Source organism: Cherax quadricarinatus, chromosome 86, assembly GCF_038502225.1.
Source record: "Cherax quadricarinatus isolate ZL_2023a chromosome 86, ASM3850222v1, whole genome shotgun sequence".
NCBI lineage: Eukaryota > Metazoa > Arthropoda > Malacostraca > Decapoda > Parastacidae > Cherax > Cherax quadricarinatus.
Window position 1 is genome coordinate 17,711,487 of NC_091377.1, and position 20,514 is coordinate 17,732,000.

Here is a 20,514-nt window from a genome sequence, read left to right on the forward strand (position 1 = left end):
CAGAAAAAGACACGTTAATAAATTAGATACATGTGCAACTCTTGGGATCTTAATACTTGGAAATTCTTCGCTTGCCTAACCCTTGGGCACGACCTACTTCCACATTGAACAAATGTGACACCATCTACAACTGCTGCACCTCTTCTGCCTACGGTTTATAAGCTCCTTCTCCGCTCATATGCCGTATTTTATTCAAAATTGATGGACTGACCACATCGACTCAAGGTTGAGGGACTGATTACCTCATTCTCCTCCTGTTCAAGATTCTCCTTTGTATGGACTGATGAAGCCACTGTGTGGCGAAACGTTTCCTCAATAAAGATACCCAAGAGTTGCACATGTGTCTAATTTATCAACGTGTCGGTTCTCTGAACCATTCATCTACAAAATTGGTTTAACAGCATTGATTTATACATTATAGCTAGATTTATATACCACTCCTAGTTTTATACAGTAATACTAAATTGATACAGTAATCTTAGAATAAAACAGTATAACCACCCATATCCATGGGTCCGGTTTCCATGGTTTGCCATGGCTCAAAAATATTAAGATGGAGAGCAGGATTTAACTGGGAAAATTTTACTAACAGACCAATTTCAATTATTTTTTTTTATTATTGTAAGAAGGTGGCAGTCTGAAGTAAATACTAAAAGTTTCATAAAGTTCACCCAAAAATAGAGGGAAAAATAAAATAATTATTTTTGATATGGCAACACTTATGCTTTCACTCACCACTTCCCCACAACTTCTAGCCACAGCCCCACTCCCACACCTTACCCATGGAAGACACTCATGGAAGATCCATGAAAGAGCCTAGAAGACACATACTCAAATCCTGGGCACCCACAAACTAAAAAAAAAACAGATACTGTCCTAACTAAACTGAATGAACCACAACTACAGTTTTTTGATACAGCTAACAACATAAATAACTTCTTCTCAACCATAGGATCAAATCTTGCCAGTAAAATTCCAGGCACCAATACCCGAGCAAATGATTATCTGGATGGCAACTTCCCAACTTTTTCTATCTTGCACCAGCCAAGCCCACAGAAGTTACCACAATTATTAAGCCACTAAAAAATAAATCAGGAAATCTAGCTCAAGTCCCACCATTATTGCACAAGTGAGTGGCTCATGCTCTTTTGCCCATTATCACATTACTCTAGAAACCAGCACTTTCCCGACATTACTCAAGATAGCAAAGGCTACACAATACACAATACACAATGCTCATAATTTTAAACTACAAGTCAAATCTTACTCCAAATTAATAATATTCATTATTCTTACCTGTCCATTTAATTTTGTTTATCACTACTTGTTTTTTTAGTCACTTTTCATTGTGTATGCAATTAGTGTATATTCCAATTACTTTTTTGCAAGTACCAAAACTATCTTTTGCTAGCTAGTACCAACTACCTCATTTTTTTTACTTTTATTGTGCAATAAACTGCTCAATTTATTTAATATTACAAATCAGATCTTACTCCTAAACCAATATTATTTCATAGTGACCACCTGTCCATTTAACTTTGTTTACCATTACTTAATTTTAGTCCCTTATATATTTTCTCCTTTATTTTAGCTTTATATAACTACCCTAGTTTATACATTCACAATTGTTAAAATAATCAAGGTGCTATTCTCAGGTGCTAAAGTAGAATAAGTTCACAATTTTGCCATTATATTCCAAAGCTCATTTATTTGATTACCACTTTATTGTTCACCACAACTTACATTAGTCCCTTTTATATTATTATTTTATACTATAATTCTAACTTTAAAGAATTACCTTTATAGTACTACCTACTATCATATTCCCAAGCTCCATTATTTGATTATCACTTTATTTGTATTAGTCCCTTTTATATTGTCTCCTTTATTTTAGCTTAAAAAAAAAAAAAAAAAAAAAAAAAAAAAAAATACCTTAGCTCATTATTTTACATTTGTTAAATAATTCAGGTGCTATTTTTTAGCTTAAGACTACTTACTTTGTTTTATACTTAATTCTAACTATAGATTCACTACAAATCTTATGATTACAAGCATTGATCCTGATACCAACCTCTTATTTAATGACTTAAATGAATCAAACAGTTACTGTAATTACTACACTGCAGAACAATCAAAGGCACTTCTCAGTGCCAACAACAACATAACTATCTTTAACTACAATATCAGATCTTTAAGCAAGCATTACGATGACCTCATAGCATTACTAAATTCCTTACATGCCAATATGTCCATCATTACACTAACTGAAACCTGGCTAAAGCCTGATAGTACAGATGTCTATGCCATTCCTGGTTACACAGCCATACACAACTGTAGGCCAGACCAACAAGGGGGTGGCACAGCCATATACTACTCAGACCAACTAGAATGTATCACTAATACTTGCACAAGGGATGAACATGGGGAATATATAATAGCTAAATTCAAATCCAAATACCTACAAAAACCTCTCACATTGATAAACATTTACAGAGTTCCACAGTCAAACATTAGCCAATTTAGTCAAAACCTAGGAAGTATGATAACTGATGTATGCATGAACAAAGATCACTTACTACTCTCAGGTGACTTCAATATAAATCTCCTGCAAGACCAGGACCCACACGTCACTGAATTCACAAACACAATGAGTAACTGTATGTTGCTACCAACAGTAACAAAACCTACAAGAGTTACAGAGACTAGTGTTTCCCTACTTGACCACATCTGGACCAACACCATATCCCCTTTAAAATCAGGCATAATTACAGATAATACCACAGACCACTACCCTACTTTTCTCATAACAACTCTTGGTAAATTACCCCAAGACACTACTAAAGTCACCTTCAGACTTCACAATGAGGCAGCCATTAATAACTTCACAACAGCAGTAGCAAACATTGACTGGCACACTGAGCTAGAAATCTATACAGATATTGACGAATGTATTAATAATTTTCTAAAAAAGACCCAATACCTCTATAACAAGCCCTGCCCTAAAAAAACTAAACAGATGACAGCTAAGAGACTGAACAGTCCCTGGTTAACACCCAGCATTCTCAAATCCATAAATACAAAACACCAATATGAAAAACAGTACAGAATGTGTCACATAACCAGAGACCAAACAAAACGTTACTCGTCAATCCTAACCAGCCTGATAAGAAGGGCAAAAAAATTGTATTATGAGAACAGATTATCCAACTTACGAGGTGATATAAAAAAGACCTGGAAAACCCTATCAGAAATTCTAGGAACAAAAAAGATATCACGAAATAGCGAAATAAAATTAGCAAAATCAGATGAACCCCAACTCCCACCAACAGAAACAGCAAACAGACTCAATGACTTCTTCTCCACTATAGGACAAAACCTTGCCAATAAAATCCCAAGCTCAGATACCCCACCAAATGACTACCTCACGGGCAACTACCCGAACACACTGTTCCTAGCTCCGACTAACCCATACGAAGTCTCCCTTATTATCAACACGCTAAAAAACAAGGCAGGAGATTTAAATACCTTACCACCCTTTATATACAAAAAAGTGTCACAAGTGCTATCACCAATCATTGCAACACTCTTTAACAACCATATGACCTGTCTTTGTAATACTCACTTGTGCTTTATAGTAATCTGTTTACATTAAAGTTTTATCACTGATGTCATCATTGCTTAGTTAATCTTAAGTTAACTTTAAGCCAGCCCGTAATGCTATGCATAGTATAAGTGGCTTTGGCATGCTGCTCTTATCTGTATTTTTTGTACCTCTGTATGCGTGCTCAAATTTTTAAATAAATAAATAAATAAATAAATAAATAAATGTAAACAACTACAGGCCAATATCAGACAGATTATATTCCTTTATAACATCACAAAGTATCCTCAACCCCTGTCAGTTTGGCTTCAGGAGAAACAAAAACACAAATGATGCAATTGTAAAATTACTAGACCTGCTTTACATAGCACTCAAAACAAATGAATATCCAATGGGACTCTTTATCAACCTAAGGAAAGCTTTTGATACAGAAGACCACACCATTCTACTCCACAAACTTGATCATTACAGTATAAGAGGCCATGCACTTACATACATCAAGTCTTACCTAAAAGATATTAATATATATCTCTTCAGGTCACATCTTCATCAACAAGACCTCTGGACACTGGGGTACCTCAGGGAAGTGTCCTTGGCCCCCTACTCTTCCTCTTATACATCAACAACTTTCCAAATGTATCACAACAACTTAGACCTATTATCTTTGCTGACAATACAACTTTTGTCATCTCTCAACCCTAATCTTGCCACACTCAACACTATTATTAATGAAGAGCTCGTAAAAATATTGACCTGGAAGACTGCCAAGACCTTCTACATTATGTTTGGGAGCAGAACAGGTGATAACCAGCTGAACATTACGAATGGTAACACTCTTACTGCTAAACATAATGAGGGAAAGTTTCTGGGTCTGCACCTTGACAGCAACTAGAAATTCAACATCCATATCCAACGCGTAACAAAGAAAGTATCCAAAACAATTGTGATCCTCTCAAAGATACATTACTATGTACGACAAGCAGCCCTACTCTCACTATACTATTCACTGATCTATCCCTACCTCACTTATGCTATCTGTGACTCAGGATCAACAACAGCAACCCACCTAAAGTCAATAGTAACTCAACAAAAAGCTGCAGTACAAATTATCACACAATCCAATGCTAGAGAACACCCCCCCCCCCTCTTCAAAGACCTAAACCTACTCATAATACAAAACATTCACACCTACTATTGTGCAACCTACAGAACAAAAATGTCAAATATTAATCCTTAACTAAAACATTTTCTTGACAGCTGCAACAGGATCCATAGACATAATACTAGGCACAAAAATTTCTGACATTCCCTGTGTCCAACTAAATCTCTTCAAAAATTCAATGTACATAAAAGAGCCCAAAATTTCCAGATGTAATAACTCAGCCAACATTTTCAAAACTACAGTTAAAAAACACCTCTCCATAACACATCCCAACATCAGCTAATTATGTGAAAACTACACATGCTTATCTTCAATGTCAGGAACACATTTGAAACAAAATAGACTTACTCTCCTTAATGGTAATTCTTCCAAACACTATATGACTGTAAACATAAAATTCCTAAAACTGTTATCACCTTCTTTATCTTATGTTAGTCTTAAGTTTGCCTGTAATGCTCTGCTTATATAGGAACTTTTGATATTGTAAAACATTGTAGCATACTGAAATAAAATCATTCCCATCACTAAATTACACTGATTGTAATGCCGTACTGTTATTTGTTTTTCGCTACCTCACTATTATAAATCTTATTAAATCATAAAATTTTTGATTACCTAACTTTTGTAATAATGTGAAATAACGAGCATTAGAATGTAGCACTCCATAATCCGTGTCAATATAGAATTAGGATTTGTCTGCCCGAAATGCCTAGGTATGCTAGTGGTTTACTTTGCACTTCATATTTTGTACATGTAAACCACACATTATAAACTTTACAAAGAAATAAAAATTTAGAATTTTTGAATGTTTTCACAATCCACACAGTAGCATGCCATCTACACTCCTAGTCATGTAGCCACCAACCACCCTAATTACTACCCACACTAACTGCACACTCACCCATTCAGCCACACTACCACCCACACCGGGCCATCAATACTGCCACCCACATGGTCATCATCACACCTAGTTGCTTCCAGCCTCCATTGCTACACCCCTCCAAAACTTAACATCCTTCACCTCCCAACATTAACCTATCTGCAGTTTCAGGCATCTACGGCAGGTCCTGGACCTTATCACCGGCGGATATAGGGGAGTATTGTATACAATGGAAACCCAAGTTTCATAAGCCCTGAGTATCGTACGCTTCGAGTTTAGACAGCTTTTTTCAGCTCAATTTTGTACCGAGCTTTGTACTGTGCCCCATGTTTAGTATTGCGTACCAGACATGTCTGCCTGCCCACATCCCCTGCGCAGACGTCATGAGCCAGTCTGGCCTTGCTTATGCTTGAGCGAACACTAACCTGCGCACTCTTCCAAACATTTCCCAATTAATTCATTGTGTTTGGTGCTTGTTTATTAAGTGTGGCTGTGAAATAAGCTACCATGGGCCCAAAGAAACTTCCTAGTGGCACCCCTGTGGTATAGAAAGTGAGAAACACCAAAGAAATGAAGGAAGAGATAGTACAAAAATACGAGAGAGAGCGGTGTGTGACTTGTGGAGCTTGCCAGGATATATGGCAAAAGCAAATCAACAGTCGCTTCTATCCTGACGAAGAGAAAAGAAATCAAGTTGATACTGCGAAAGGTGTTGATATGCTAACCAAAAATAGATAAAAAATAGTCAAAGAGGTTGAAAAGTTGTTGCTAGTTTGGATCGACAATAAACAGAGTGGGTGATAGTGTTTAGGAGTCGATCATTTGTGAAACGGCAAGGAAGTTGCTTGACAATCTCATAAAAAACTGCCTGGAACGAGTGCTGCTGTTAGTGACTTTAAGGCCAGCAGAGGCTGGTTTGACAGATTTAACCTTTTGACTGTCGCGGCTGTATATATACGTCTTACGAGGTACCGTGTTTGACATATATATACTCAAATTCTAGCGGCTTCAAATCACACAGGAGAAAGCTGGTAGGCCCACATGTGAGAGAATGGGTCTGTGTGGTCAGTCTGCACCATATAAAAAAAATCCTGGAGCACACAGTGCATAATGAGAAAAAAAAAAGCTTCGACCGTTTTTTTTAATTAAAATGCCGACTTTGTGGTCTATTTTTGTATAGTATTTATGGTTGTATTCTCGTTTTCTTGGTCTCATTTGATAGAATGGAATATATATTATAGAAATAGAGGTGATTTTGATTGATTTTACTATAAAAAGAACCTGGAAATGGAGCACAAAGTACGGGAAATGTTTGATTTTTGCCGATGTTCAAAAGTAAACAAATGATGTCATTGTCCAATAAATGTCCAAATAGCCATTCTAATATGCAGTCATGAATGGGTTGATGTAATTTTTACAATTATTACAATATTGCAGTAGTCTGCATAACAGTAAATCTTCTATTTTTTGTTTGAATAAAATTTCAAAATAAAAAGAACGAGTAATATCAGAGGGGCCTGGAGACGTGACTGATGAACAAAGAAAATGTTATTTTAGAGCCAGGAATGTCTGCATTGTTAATTCTGGTCCTTATTTTGAAATTGTCATATTTTTTAATTTTTGTGAAATTGGCCAAATTGCAAATTTCTGACCATGTTATTGGGTAGTTGAAATCGGTAAATGGGCAGTTTCTTGTACTCAATCGATAGAAAAAATGGAGTTCTGAAGAAATATATACGAGTTTGGTTGACTGGAATAATGGAATTAGCCGAAAATAGGGCTCAAAGTGGGCGAAATCGCCGATTTGTAAATATCGCCGAGGTCGCTAACTTCGCAAGAGCATAATTCTGTCAGTTTTCCATCAAATTTCGTTTTTTTAGTGTCTTTACAATCGGGAAAAGATTCTCTATCATTTCATAAGAAAAAATAATTTTTTTTTTTTTTTTTGAAATTTTGTGACACCAGGAGACACCTCAGGATTGGGGGTTGCGACAGTCAAGGGGTTAAGAAGCATAGTGGCATACACAGTGTTGGAAGGCATGGTGAGGCTGCCAGTTCTGACAAATTGGCGGCTGAAAAATGTGAGTGAATTCAAGGGGTACATAGACACTGAAAAATTCAAACCCCCAATAAGTGTTCAGTTGTGACGAAACAGGCCTGTTTTGGAAGAAAATGCCAAAGAGGACCTACATAATGCAGGAGGAAAAGACACTGCCAGGACACAACCCTATGAAAGACAGGCTAACTCTCTTGTTCTGTGCAAATGCTAGTGGGGATTTTAACCCTTAAATGGTCCAAACATATTTATACATTCACGAGCGTAGCGCCCCAAATGTATATATACGTTTTCTTTGTCATTCATTCAACATTGCCGCGATAAGCCTGAGTCACCTAGACACGAGAGAATGGGTGTGCGCACTCACTGTGTGCCATGTTAAAATAATTGGGGATGCCTGGGTATCATAGGCCTGTCCCGTGTGGAAAAATAATAATAATTGAACTTTGTGTCAGAGGAAAGAAAGTCTCCCTGAAAGCATTGAGTATACATAGTGTATAGTGTATACTACAGTGGCTCCCTAGTATATTGATGATAAAGGCTAAAGTGTCATTTGAAAACAGGTGAATTTGTAAATGAAGTGATAAGCCTATAGAGGCAGGTGCCAGAAGTCGCCAGAAACTTACCACAGGTCAGCTGTTTTTAATAATCTTCCTGGCCTGCTAGTGTACTCGCATATAATCTAGTGATACCAGTGAATAGCAGAATACAGTGTTGTAGTAGCAACTAACCAGTATTATAATGGTACATAGTGGAGTGGAGTGACTTTCATTAGTTTCTTTTTCTTGAAATACCAGACGTTACTGTGAATTTCATATAACCTGTAGTTACCAGCGGTCGCAATATACACAACGAGAAGCAATTATTACTACAGAAAAAGCGCCCTTCCTCCAAAATTTGCACCAGTCAACTATAGTGATAATATAGCATTTATTGTGGTGGAGACGGGAAAAAAAAAAAAAAAAAAAAAAAAATAGAGAAGCTAGATACAGCGATTGATAAACAAGGGTGGAGGCTCGACCGTTCGTCATTGTAGGAGTGCCAGCAGTCACCGGCTCTTCAACACGCAAGTTATACTTTTGTATCAATCAAATCACATATTACTCGGGTAGATAATTTCCAGTAGATCCTTCATGTGTTAGCTCAAATCACCGACCAGTATGGTTTAAATAAGTGACCCACTGATCAGATCAGATAGACTGGTCCGAACCCTTGACTGGTCCGAACCCTTGACTGGTCCGAACCCTGGACTGGTTTCAAACGGTTTCGTTGTGCACCACCTAGCAGGTTATTAATAGAATATTCAAGAGGTTGCTAGTAGAATTGCAGTAAATCAACCATTCAAATCATTATGAAGCTGTGTGTAGTCTGTGGTCAGTCAAACAAACGGGCTTCCAAATGCATAAATTGTCATTTCTGTGGAAATTGGTGTCACGTCCCTTGTGCAGATATCCAAGAACTAGCTACAAGCAGTATTAAAACAGGGAAGTGTTTTTGGGTATGCCCAAATGAGATAAATCTGTGGACTAAAATCACAAGGGTATTAAAAGAGGTCAACATCAAAGCTGCTTTCATAGAAAACCTGGAAGCTTTCTACAACAGATGGGAACATAAAAAGTCCGGGCTGAATGGTACTGCCCTTGATACTGGCCATGTAGTCAGAAACTGTAAGGCTGGAGATGATGTCCTGGTAGTCAGTAAATGGGGGGCTGATAGTGCTGTCCTGGGAGACAGTAATGGGGAAGCTGGAGGTGCTGTCCTGGGAGACAGTAATGGTGAAGCTGGAGGTGCTGTCCTGGGAGACAGTAATGGTGAAGCTGGAGATGCTGTCCTGGGAGACAGTAATGGGGAAGCTGGAGATGCTGTCCTGGGAGACAGTAATGGTGAAGCTGGAGATTTTGTCCAGGTAGTCGGGAATTATACGCAGGAAGGAATACATATAAATGACCCCATAGGGGACAGGAGCCATAGTAGGGAAACAAGTGTAGTCAAAGATAAGATAAAACCAATATTGCAAACTAGAAATACCGCAGGAAATAGCAAACAAGAGGACTCCACTAGCAATAGTGAGGATATATTACCAAAAACAAATGGTGGGAGCTCCATTGTTGGTGCTAGGGAGGATAGAAGTAAGACAGGGAAACATGCACCAACAGGGAATACAGTCACAGAAACCCAAGGCAAACGGAAACCAAGCCTGTGCACATACTATGCACTCGGTATCTGCTGGCATGGGAAATCTGGAAAAACAGATGGGACGTGCAACTATGACCACCCTAGGAAATGCCATGCCCATATGACAACAGGAAAATGCAAACTCCCTTCCTGTAAGCTTTTTCACCCTGAACTGTGTACCTCTTCAGTACAGGAAAGACTGTGCTATAACTTAAATTGCCAGGCATACCATCTAAAGGGGACAAAAAGATACAAAACATCCAGGCCATGGGAAAACCTGGGTAGCCACAGCCACTCAAGAGGGAGAGGTTTTTTAGTGCCAGGAAGGAAAAAAAACTGGCAGGAAATGGCAGAAATCGTACACCAAATCCAGTCATTCCTGGAGTGGAACCACAGTCGATGGCCTCCACTCCAAACCAACAGATACAGATACTAATGCCGGAAAAAAAATCCCCCCCCAGTACCAACAATACCACCAGTCCGATAACATTCTTCTTTGCAAATATACAGGGTCTAAAGCCAGCAACAAACAACAAAATACCTTTCATCCGTGGACTGCTTGCAGAGGCAAAGGCAATGTTCGCGGCTTTCACTGAGACCCACATAAAGGATCACTTGGACAACGAAATATGGATCCCAGGTTACAACCTATACAGATGTGACAGAGTGAACAGGCAAAAGGAGGGGGTTGGCCTGTACATTGCAGAGTCACTTGTTTGCACAGAACTGCTAAATGCCTCAAATGATGTAGTGGAAGTTTTAGCAGTAAAGGTCGAGAACCAAAACCTAGTCATTGTGATAGTCTACAAGCCTCCAGATGCAACATCCCAGCAATTCCAGGAACAGCTGTTAAAAATTGACCACTGTCTGGAAAACCTTCCAGCTCCTGCACCCAACATCTTGCTCCTGGGGGATTTCAACTTAAGGCACCTAAAATGGAGGAATATAGCAAATAATATTGTTGCAGTAATAACACCAGGAGGCAGCTCTGATGAAAACTCACACTCACGCGAGCTTTTAAATCTCTGCACAAAATTCAATTTAAACCAGCAAATAATAGAGCCTACTAGACTGGAGAATACACTAGACCTCATCTTCACTAACAATGATGATCTGATAAGAAATATCACCATATCAAAAACAATATACTCAGATCACAACATAATTGAGGTTCAGTCATGTATGCGCGGAGCCCCAGACCGACATAATGAGATTAGTCACGAGGGAGCATTCACCAAATTCAACTTCAATAACAAAAACATAAAGTGGGACCAAGTAAACCAAGTCCTAACCGATATAAGCTGGGAAGATATACTAAGCAACACAGACCCCAACTTATGCCTAGAACAGATTAACTCGGTGGCACTCGATGTATGCACAAGGCTTATTCCTCTAAGAAAAAGGAGGAGTAGATGTAAAACAGAAAGAGACAGGCGCTCCCTTTACAGGCGACGGAAAAGAATAACAGAGCGGCTAAAAGAGGTCAATATATCTGAAATGCGTAGGGAGACACTGGTCAGAGAAATAGCAAGCATCGAACTTAAGCTAAAAGAATCCTTTAGGAGTCAGGAATCGCGGGAAGAACTAAAAGCCATAAATGAAATCGAAAGAAACCCAAAGTATTTCTTCTCCTATGCCAAATCAAAATCGAGAACAACGTCCAGTATTGGGCCCCTACTTAAACAAGATGGGTCCTACACAGATGACAGCAAGGAAATGAGTGAGCTACTCAAGTCCCAATATGACTCAGTTTTTAGCAAGCCGCTAACCAGACTGAGAGTCGAAGATCAAAATGAATTTTTTATGAGAGAGCCACAAAATTTGATTAACACAAGCCTATCCGATGTTATCCTGACGCCAAATGACTTCGAACAGGCGATAAATGACATGCCCATGCACTCTGCCCCAGGGCCAGACTCATGGAACTCTGTGTTCATCAAGAACTGCAAGAAGCCCCTATCACGAGCCTTTTCCATCCTATGGAGAGGGAGCATGGACATGGGGGTCGTCCCACAGTTACTAAAAACAACAGACATAGCCCCACTCCACAAAGGGGGCAGTAAAGCAACAGCAAAGAACTACAGACCAATAGCACTAACATCCCATATCATAAAAATCTTTGAAAGGGTCCTAAGAAGCAAGATCACCACGCATCTAGAAACCCATCAGTTACACAACCCAGGGCAACATGGGTTTAGAACAGGTCGCTCCTGTCTGTCTCAACTATTGGACCACTACGACAAGGTCCTAAATGCACTAGAAGACAAAAAGAATGCAGATGTAATATATACAGACTTTGCAAAAGCCTTCGACAAGTGTGACCATGGCGTAATAGCGCACAAAATGCGTGCTAAAGTAATAACAGGAAAAGTCGGTTGATGGACCTATAATTTCCTCACTAACAGAACACAGAGTAGTCGTCAACAGAGTAAAGTCCGAGGCAGCTACGGTGAAAAGCTCTGTTCCACAAGGCACAGTACTCGCTCCCATCTTGTTCCTCATCCTTATATCCGACATAGACAAGGATGTCAGCCACAGCACCGTGTCTTCCTTTGCAGATGACACCCGAATCTGCATGACAGTGTCTTCCATTGCAGACACTGCAAAGCTCCAGGCAGACATCAACCAAATCTTTCAGTGGGCTGCAGAAAACAATATGAAGTTCAACGATGAGAAATTTCAATTACTCAGATATGGTAAACATGAGGAAATTAAATCTTCATCAGAGTACAAAACAAATTCTGGCCACAAAATAGAGCGAAACACCAACGTCAAAGACCTGGGAGTGATCATGTCGGAGGATCTCACCTTCAAGGACCATAACATTGTATCAATCGCATCTGCTAGAAAAATGACAGGATGGATAATGAGAACCTTCAAAACTAGGGAGGCCAAGCCCATGATGACACTCTTCAGGTCACTTGTTCTATCTAGGCTGGAATATTGCTGCACACTAACAGCACCTTTCAAGGCAGGTGAAATTGCCGACCTAGAAAATGTACAGAGAACTTTCACGGCGCGCATAACGGAGATAAAACACCTCAATTATTGGGAGCGCTTGAGGTTCCTAAACCTGTATTCCCTGGAACGCAGGAGGGAGAGATACATGATTATATACACCTGGAAAATCCTAGAGGGACTAGTACCGAACTTGCACACGAAAATCACTCATTACGAAAGCAAAAGACTTGGCAGACGATGCACCATCCCCCCAATGAAAAGCAGGGGTGTCACTAGCACGTTAAGAGACCATACAATAAGTGTCAGGGGCCCGAGACTGTTCAACTGCCTCCCAGCACACATAAGGGGGATTACCAACAGACCCCTGGCAGTCTTCAAGCTGGCACTGGACAAGCACCTAAAGTCAGTTCCGGATCAGCCGGGCTGTGGCTCGTATGTTGGTTTGCGTGCAGCCAGCAGCAACAGCCTGGTTGATCAGGCTCTGATCCACCAGGAGGCCTGGTCTCAGACCGGGTCGCGGGGGCGTTGACCCCCGGAACTCTCTCCAGGTAAACTCCAGGTAAACCATATGCTCTTTTTTCCTTTTAAAAAAAAGATTTTTTTTTTCTCAAAAAATTTGGGGCACTACGCAAGTGAACATATATATACGTTTGGACCGTTTAAGGGTTAAAGTGAAGCCTTTACTGGTGTATCACTCAGAAAATCCCAGTGTGTTCAAGAAAAACTATGTCGTCAAGAATAGATTGTGTGTGTTGTGGAAAGCTAATAATAAGGCATGGGTCACAAGACAAATTTTCAAAAAGTGGGTCCATGAAGAGTTTGGCCGCAGTGTGAAAAAAATACCTCCTGGAAAATAATTTGCCACTCAAGTGCCTCCTGTTACTGGACAATGCTCCAGCACATTCTCCAAACTTGGAAGACCTATTGTCTACGGAATTCAGTTTCATCGCAGTGAAGTCCTTGCCTCCTAATATCACTCCTCTCCTCCAGCCCATGAACCAGCAGGTCATTTCTAACTTCAAAAAACTCTGCACAAAAGCAGTGTTTAAAAAGTGCTTTGAAGTGACCTCAGACACTCAGTTGACCCAAAGAGTTCTGGAGGAATCACTTCAATATCTACAACTGCATAAGCCTTGGGATGGAGTGACTTCCAGGACTTTGAATTCTGCTTGGAGACAACTGTGGCCAGATTGTGTCCTCCTGAGAGATTTTGAAGGGTTTGAGGCTGACCCTGACCCAGCTCACCCTCTGCCTGTTGTGGACTCTATTGTGGCATTGGGGAACACCATGGGGTTGGAGGTGAGTGGCAGGGATGTGGAAGAGTTGGTGGAGGACCACAGGGAAGAGCCAACCACTGAAGAGCTGCAAGAGCTTCATCTGGAACAGTATCAGACCACAGCTGAGGAACTTGCTTCAGAGGAGGAGGAAGAGGGAGTGGATGAGGTGCCTTCTTCACAGATTAAGGAGATTTGTGCAATGTGGAATAGGGTACAGGCATTTGCTGAAAAATATCACCCTGACCAAGCTGAAACAAGCCATCTCTGCAACAAGTTCAGTGACAGAACCATGTCCCATTTTAAGGAAATCTTAGAGGCACCAAAGACAGAGGACTGTAGACAGTTATTTTGTGAGACAGGGGTTCAGTGACTCTCCAGCTGGTCCTAGTGGCATTAAAAGACAAAGAAGGGAAGTAACCCCACATTAGGACTTGTTACCTAAAGTCTTTTTGAAAGGAAATTTCCCTCCAAACACTATGCCCTCCCTCACTCCTCTTCCCTATCTTCCAGATGCCATCAACAGTCTTCAATAAAGGTAAGTACAAATGTTATTTTAAATGTTTATTTAAATGTTTATTTTTCTATTACTAATTTAAGTACTATTTATGTTTGTTGTGTGTATGCAAAACCATAATTAATCTATAAGATGTAAATCCAATTAATCCATCTGTAACAGATTAACTGGATTTACATTATTTCTTATGGGAAACATTGCTTCGACTTTAGTATGTTTCAACTTTAGTACTAGCTCCTGGAACGGATTACCTACGAAACTCTGGGTTCCACTGTATTACTACTATGGTACGTACATTAGTACAGTGCTACATTTATCACTACATTTATATGGTACTGTACTGCAGGTATTACATTTATGCAGCACTATAATACTACTACATTTATGCAGCACTATAATACTACTACATTTATGCAGCACTATAATACTACTACATTTATGCAGCACTATAATACTACTACATTTATGCAGCACTATAATACTACTACATTTATGCAGCACTATAATACTACTACATTTATGCAGTACTATAATACTACTACATTTATGCAGCACTATAATACTACTACATTTATGCAGCACTGTATTACTACTACATATAAAACTATAGACTTACCCTGACAACATCAAGAGGAGTAGAGGCAACTGCACCTCCAAGGCTTGATATGAAGCTTGACCTGTCATGAGAAAAGTATAACATTTACACAGTGTTCAACAACTCACTGCAGCTCCTCTGCTCCATTTGAAAACAGTTTTTATTTGGTATTTCCTTCCCTTTTCCCCTTTTTCCTTTTCAAACACGAGCTTTCCAAATTTTCATTAAATACGTACTTTGTTTAACTGTATCATGTAACTTCTCACTGTCTGATTGCAAAAGTAAATAAAAACTGTGCCTTAAGCATGCATTCACAGTATGAACAGTACACTCAGTGACGTTGCTCTGACATGCCCTTTACAGTGATATACACTATATATAAATATATATATATATATATATATACTCAATATCTTTTTATCATATGCTGTTGATGTGTAATTCATGAGTTTGTGTATCTCTATAGTTATGAGCTCATGCACTTTTTATGGAAAAGAACACATTTTTCTGATAAAAAAAATTAAGAGCATTTGCAAAATAAACTTAAATTGATCAGCCAGTGAGATGTTTGTTCTACTTTGCACCAACCAATTAAAACAATAATCTTAAAACTTTCCAAATTTTTATAAGTTATTCATTATGAAAATGAGAATGCAATGAAATGAGAAACCATGATGAAGAGAGAAAATACAAGATAAAAGAAGAAGTTCACGAAGAATACCTACTAAACTACTGAATAGTATAGTGCATTAATACTGTAAATTTTAATGACTAAAAATATTCAAACTTAAAAAAAGAAGGTAAGAAAAATGGTTTTCATTACTGCTTTCCAATGTAATATGTACTTTGAGTTAGTGAAAAAGATTAAGTTTTGCAGGATATTCTTAAAAAAGGGATTTACATGTTATTAGTAAACCTTCATATATTTTCAAGCAAATTTAGATTAATATCTTTGTAGTTGGATCAAAGCATAATTTTACACAGACAATATTAGAATTTAATTGGCAAATATGAAGAAATTTGAGAGCAACAAAGTGTAAGGAAAGTGGATGAACAGGAATAAGTTAGCATTAAAAATGATAACTGAATCACAAGGTGATTATGGTGATGGTGAGGCACTAATGATGAAGATGGTACAATACAGGTCAGGTTCTCAACGTTACATGGAACAAGTCACTCCCGAGAATCATGGCGGTTCCTCAGCTAAGGGCCCCACAGTCCCTCCGGGACTGGGGACCCATGAGGGGTAAGTGGTCTGGGACCGGGGTTTTGGGATCCGTTGCCAGGTCCCGAAGGACCCTTGATTCATCCCGGACATGCGTTTGCGAAACATCTGGAATGGACACACGTGAAACTATGTGGTGGTCGCCACAGACGTACCACCAGGAAAGGATAAAAGTCGCTACACACAAAACCAATTAATTACAATGTTTACACATCTACCACAACTGCGATTTACTCTAAACAATAATTTTAATCAAGTTTCCAATTTTAACTAAGCTTAATTTATTGACCTTCCTCACTAACTTGAAAAAGCACCATTCATTCATTCTTACACTCTATGAGATGAATCATTTTACTCAAGTGTTAACATGCAGATTTTCAAAACTTGGGCAATTTTTCTTTCATAATTTGATGCTTTATAAAGTTCATAATTTGTTTATAATAAAAATATTAACTTAAATTGATATGGACATCGGTTGGTAATTGTAATTACTGCATCTCACTAACATTTAGATATATGTAGTTCCTACATAATTTCAATGGTATTTAATAATAACTGTGTTAGTGCTATGAAGGAAGTATCACTCATCACCTAAACAATGTTCAACACCTGAAGAGTCTGTCATTTTTTTTATACCACATTGGCTGTTACCACCAAGGTAGGGTGACCCAAAGAAGGAAACACATTAATCATCACATAGTCATTATTATTAATTATTATTATTATTATTATTATTATCATCAAAAAGAAGTGCTAAACCTACAAGGGTCATACACAGTCAATAGCTGTCTTGCCTGAAGATCTACGTCTGCGCATGTAGCGCTCCGAACGTAGATCTACGTTTTTTTACACAAGAAACGATATAAAATCGAACGTGGATCTACATTCAGAACGCTACACATGTGAACGTAGATCTACGTTTGGACAGTTTAAGGGTTAAAATGACCCTCTGAGCTGCAACTTCTCCACCCATCCCAGTGCTGGTTAACTGGTTTTCCCTTTATAAAGAATGTAAATAATGTACCAAAATCAAAATAAATATTTTTGCTATCTTCATTCTTTCACTTATGTGTAAGCAACTAGGACCAGAAGCTTCAGAATGTAGCACAACTCTAAACTCTCCTACTAGCAACAATTTTGGCTACAAACTTCACCAAGTGAGCCTATCATCTTGACTATTTTTCCCCTCTGTTGCTAAACTTTCAACACTAAATCCTATATTATTTTTCAACTGCACTTTTCTCAGTGATTTTATATCATTAGTTTTTACAGTCACTTGTTGTACTCCTCTCAAGCCATCCCATAATCCATTCAATCTGCATTTTTTATTTTAGTATTACACAATTTTTTACTCCCATACACAAACAGGACAACTTATGTCCTGTAATACTTTTAATGTGTAATATTATGTACATGTAATATCTATTGCTTGCAATCTTCTATTCAAAAAGAATAAACAATTATTTCTCTAGAATATAAATATACATGGGAGTTACAATGAGTTTATGGATTATTTGGTTATAGATTGGTTACAGTTAGATCATCTAGCATATTCTAGGGAAAACCTCTTAGTATGAGAAGCATTTGGGGCAAACTAATTTGATTTTTTAACATACCAGTTGTCTCCCACCAAGACAGGGTTACCCAAAAATGAAGAAAACTTTCACCATCACTCAATCCATCAGCCTTGCCCGAGGTATGCCGATAATACAGTTTAAAATTGCAAATATCTCCACCCTTCCTTCAGAGTGTAAGCACTGTACTTGCCACCTCCAAGACTGAAGTCCAGTTAACTGGTTTTCTTGAATCCCTTCAGAAATGTTACCCTGCTCACACTCCAACAGCATGTCAAGTCACAAAAACCACTTGCCCCCACTCGCACAACATTTGCTGGATGTCCAAGCCCCTTACACACAAAAACCTCCTTTACCCCCTCCCTCCAACCTTACCTAAGATGACCTCTACCTCACCTTACCTCCACTACAGTTATATGCCCTCTAAGTCATTCTATTTTGCTCCATCCTCACTAAATGACTGAACCACCTCAACAATCCCTTTCCAGTCCTCTGGAAAATACTTTTAGTAACCCCACATCTTCTAATCTCCAAGCTAGGAATTCTCTGCATAATATTCACATCACACATTGCCCTCAGATATATCTCCACTTCTTCCAGCCTCCTTGTTGCAACATTCACCATCCATGTTTCACACCCATGTAAGAGCATTGGTACCACTATACTCTCATACCTTCCCCTTTTTGCCTTTATTTATAATGTTCTTTGTCTCCACTGATACAGTTGGGTCCTGCTTTACGGTGTTCCGCTAATACAGACATTTCAAATTATGACCAAAACTCTCTATATGGCTCCCCCCCCCCCCACCTGTCTTTCTAATGCGGTTCCTGCCTGCCACCCAGTTTGTTTACTCTCTTTGTGAGCATGACTCTCCATTATGTCTGGAAACTGTCCAAAATTTCAAGTGTTTTAAAGTTATTTCATATTTTATATATACTCTGATAATTATACTTATGTGTACCTGTACCTAAATAAACTTACACACTGTGCTGGCATGCAGGTACATGTAAAAAATCACTAAGAGTGTCTTATTAGTCTTGAAGACACCATATTAATAATGATAATAATAGTACAATAATCACTCTGAGATGCATTAAATGTCATAGATTATGTTAATATAGACATTTTGATCAATCCATCTATGGTATTTTCACAATTATATAATAAACATGCTATGTAACATATAAACATGATAAATACACTCACAGCAGAATAAACTAACATAAATCCGAAAGGTTTTTCCAGTCGTCTTGCCGGAGTGTCGGAAAGAATAGTGTGTTCTCTAGTTCAGCCTCATAGAAAATGCACACACAATAGTATTACTGGGGGTAACTGTAGAAAATTATTCCTTTCATATGCCTTAACTCAGCGCTATTCCTTCTAAAAATGGTGTGTTACACGAGAATGGGAGTGTTGTTCTTCATTTATTCTACTTTACCAATGTGGAAACAACTTGTGCACAATGTAAGGTGTATTATGGTACAAGATTCACAGACATAAGAATGAATGTGTATCAACAAAAACCAGACACGTTCATCTATTTGTTTACATACTCTGCTGCTCTGTCCTCTCTTGTTTACTCGTTCTCTCTCTCATTAATTGATTTTCATATCGTTTACTCACCTCTCACCTTACATTAAGACTACAAATATTTTAAGTAATGAGTATCCTGTAATGCATTTTATCGCTCTAGAGCGCTTTAAATGTCGTAGTATATTACGTGTGGATGGGTTGACCAGGAGGGCTACCATGCCTACCACACCTGACTTCTTACAATACTTACCTCTCGCCCTACATTAAGACTACAAATATTCTGAGGTAAGTAATAAATGTACTGTGTGTACTTTACTTTTTATTGTTTTTTAATGCCTAGTTCTATTGCTAACTTAATATATGTTAGTGTAAACTTGTTATCTGGCATTTATATGTATTTATAAGTGGAAAAAATGACATTCTGCTTTCCAGCGGTAGCCTGGAACCTAACCTGCCATGTAAGCGGGACCCCATTGTATTTCAATGCACCCCCCCCCTCACTTTTTCTCCCCTCATCAATTCTATGGTTCACCTCATCTTTCGTGAACCCATCTGCTGACATGTCCATTCCCAAATATTTGACCACATTCACTTCCTCCACTCTCCCTCCCTCCAATTTAATATGCAATCTTTCATTGCCTTTTTTGTTGCCTCATCACCTTGCTCTTTCCCATGCTCACTTTTTATTTCCTCCTTTTACACACCCTCCCAAATTCATCCACCAACCTTCGCAACTTTTCTTTAGAATCTCCCAAAAGCAGTGTCATCAGCAAAAAGCAACTATGATTAACTCCCACTTTGTGTTAGATTCTTTATCTTGCAATCCCACATCTCTCTTTAACACCTGAGTATTCACTTCTCTTACAACCCCATCTATAAATGTAATGAACAACCATGGTGACATCACACATCCCTGTCTAAGGCCTACTTTTACAGGAAAATAATTTTCCTCTCTCCTACA

At 38.6% G+C, this 20,514-nt stretch overlaps 1 protein-coding gene across 1 annotated transcript in view; it reads right to left on the reverse strand.

Annotated features, from left to right (window-relative positions):
* Bmcp (uncoupling protein Bmcp mitochondrial) overlaps positions 1-20,514 on the reverse strand; it is a 336,863-nt gene that overhangs the window by 37,905 nt on the left and 278,444 nt on the right. The window contains exon 7 of the mRNA XM_070103691.1: positions 15,243-15,303. Coding sequence (XP_069959792.1) covers positions 15,243-15,303 — 61 coding nt within the window. The remainder of the gene's footprint in view (positions 1-15,242; positions 15,304-20,514) is intronic.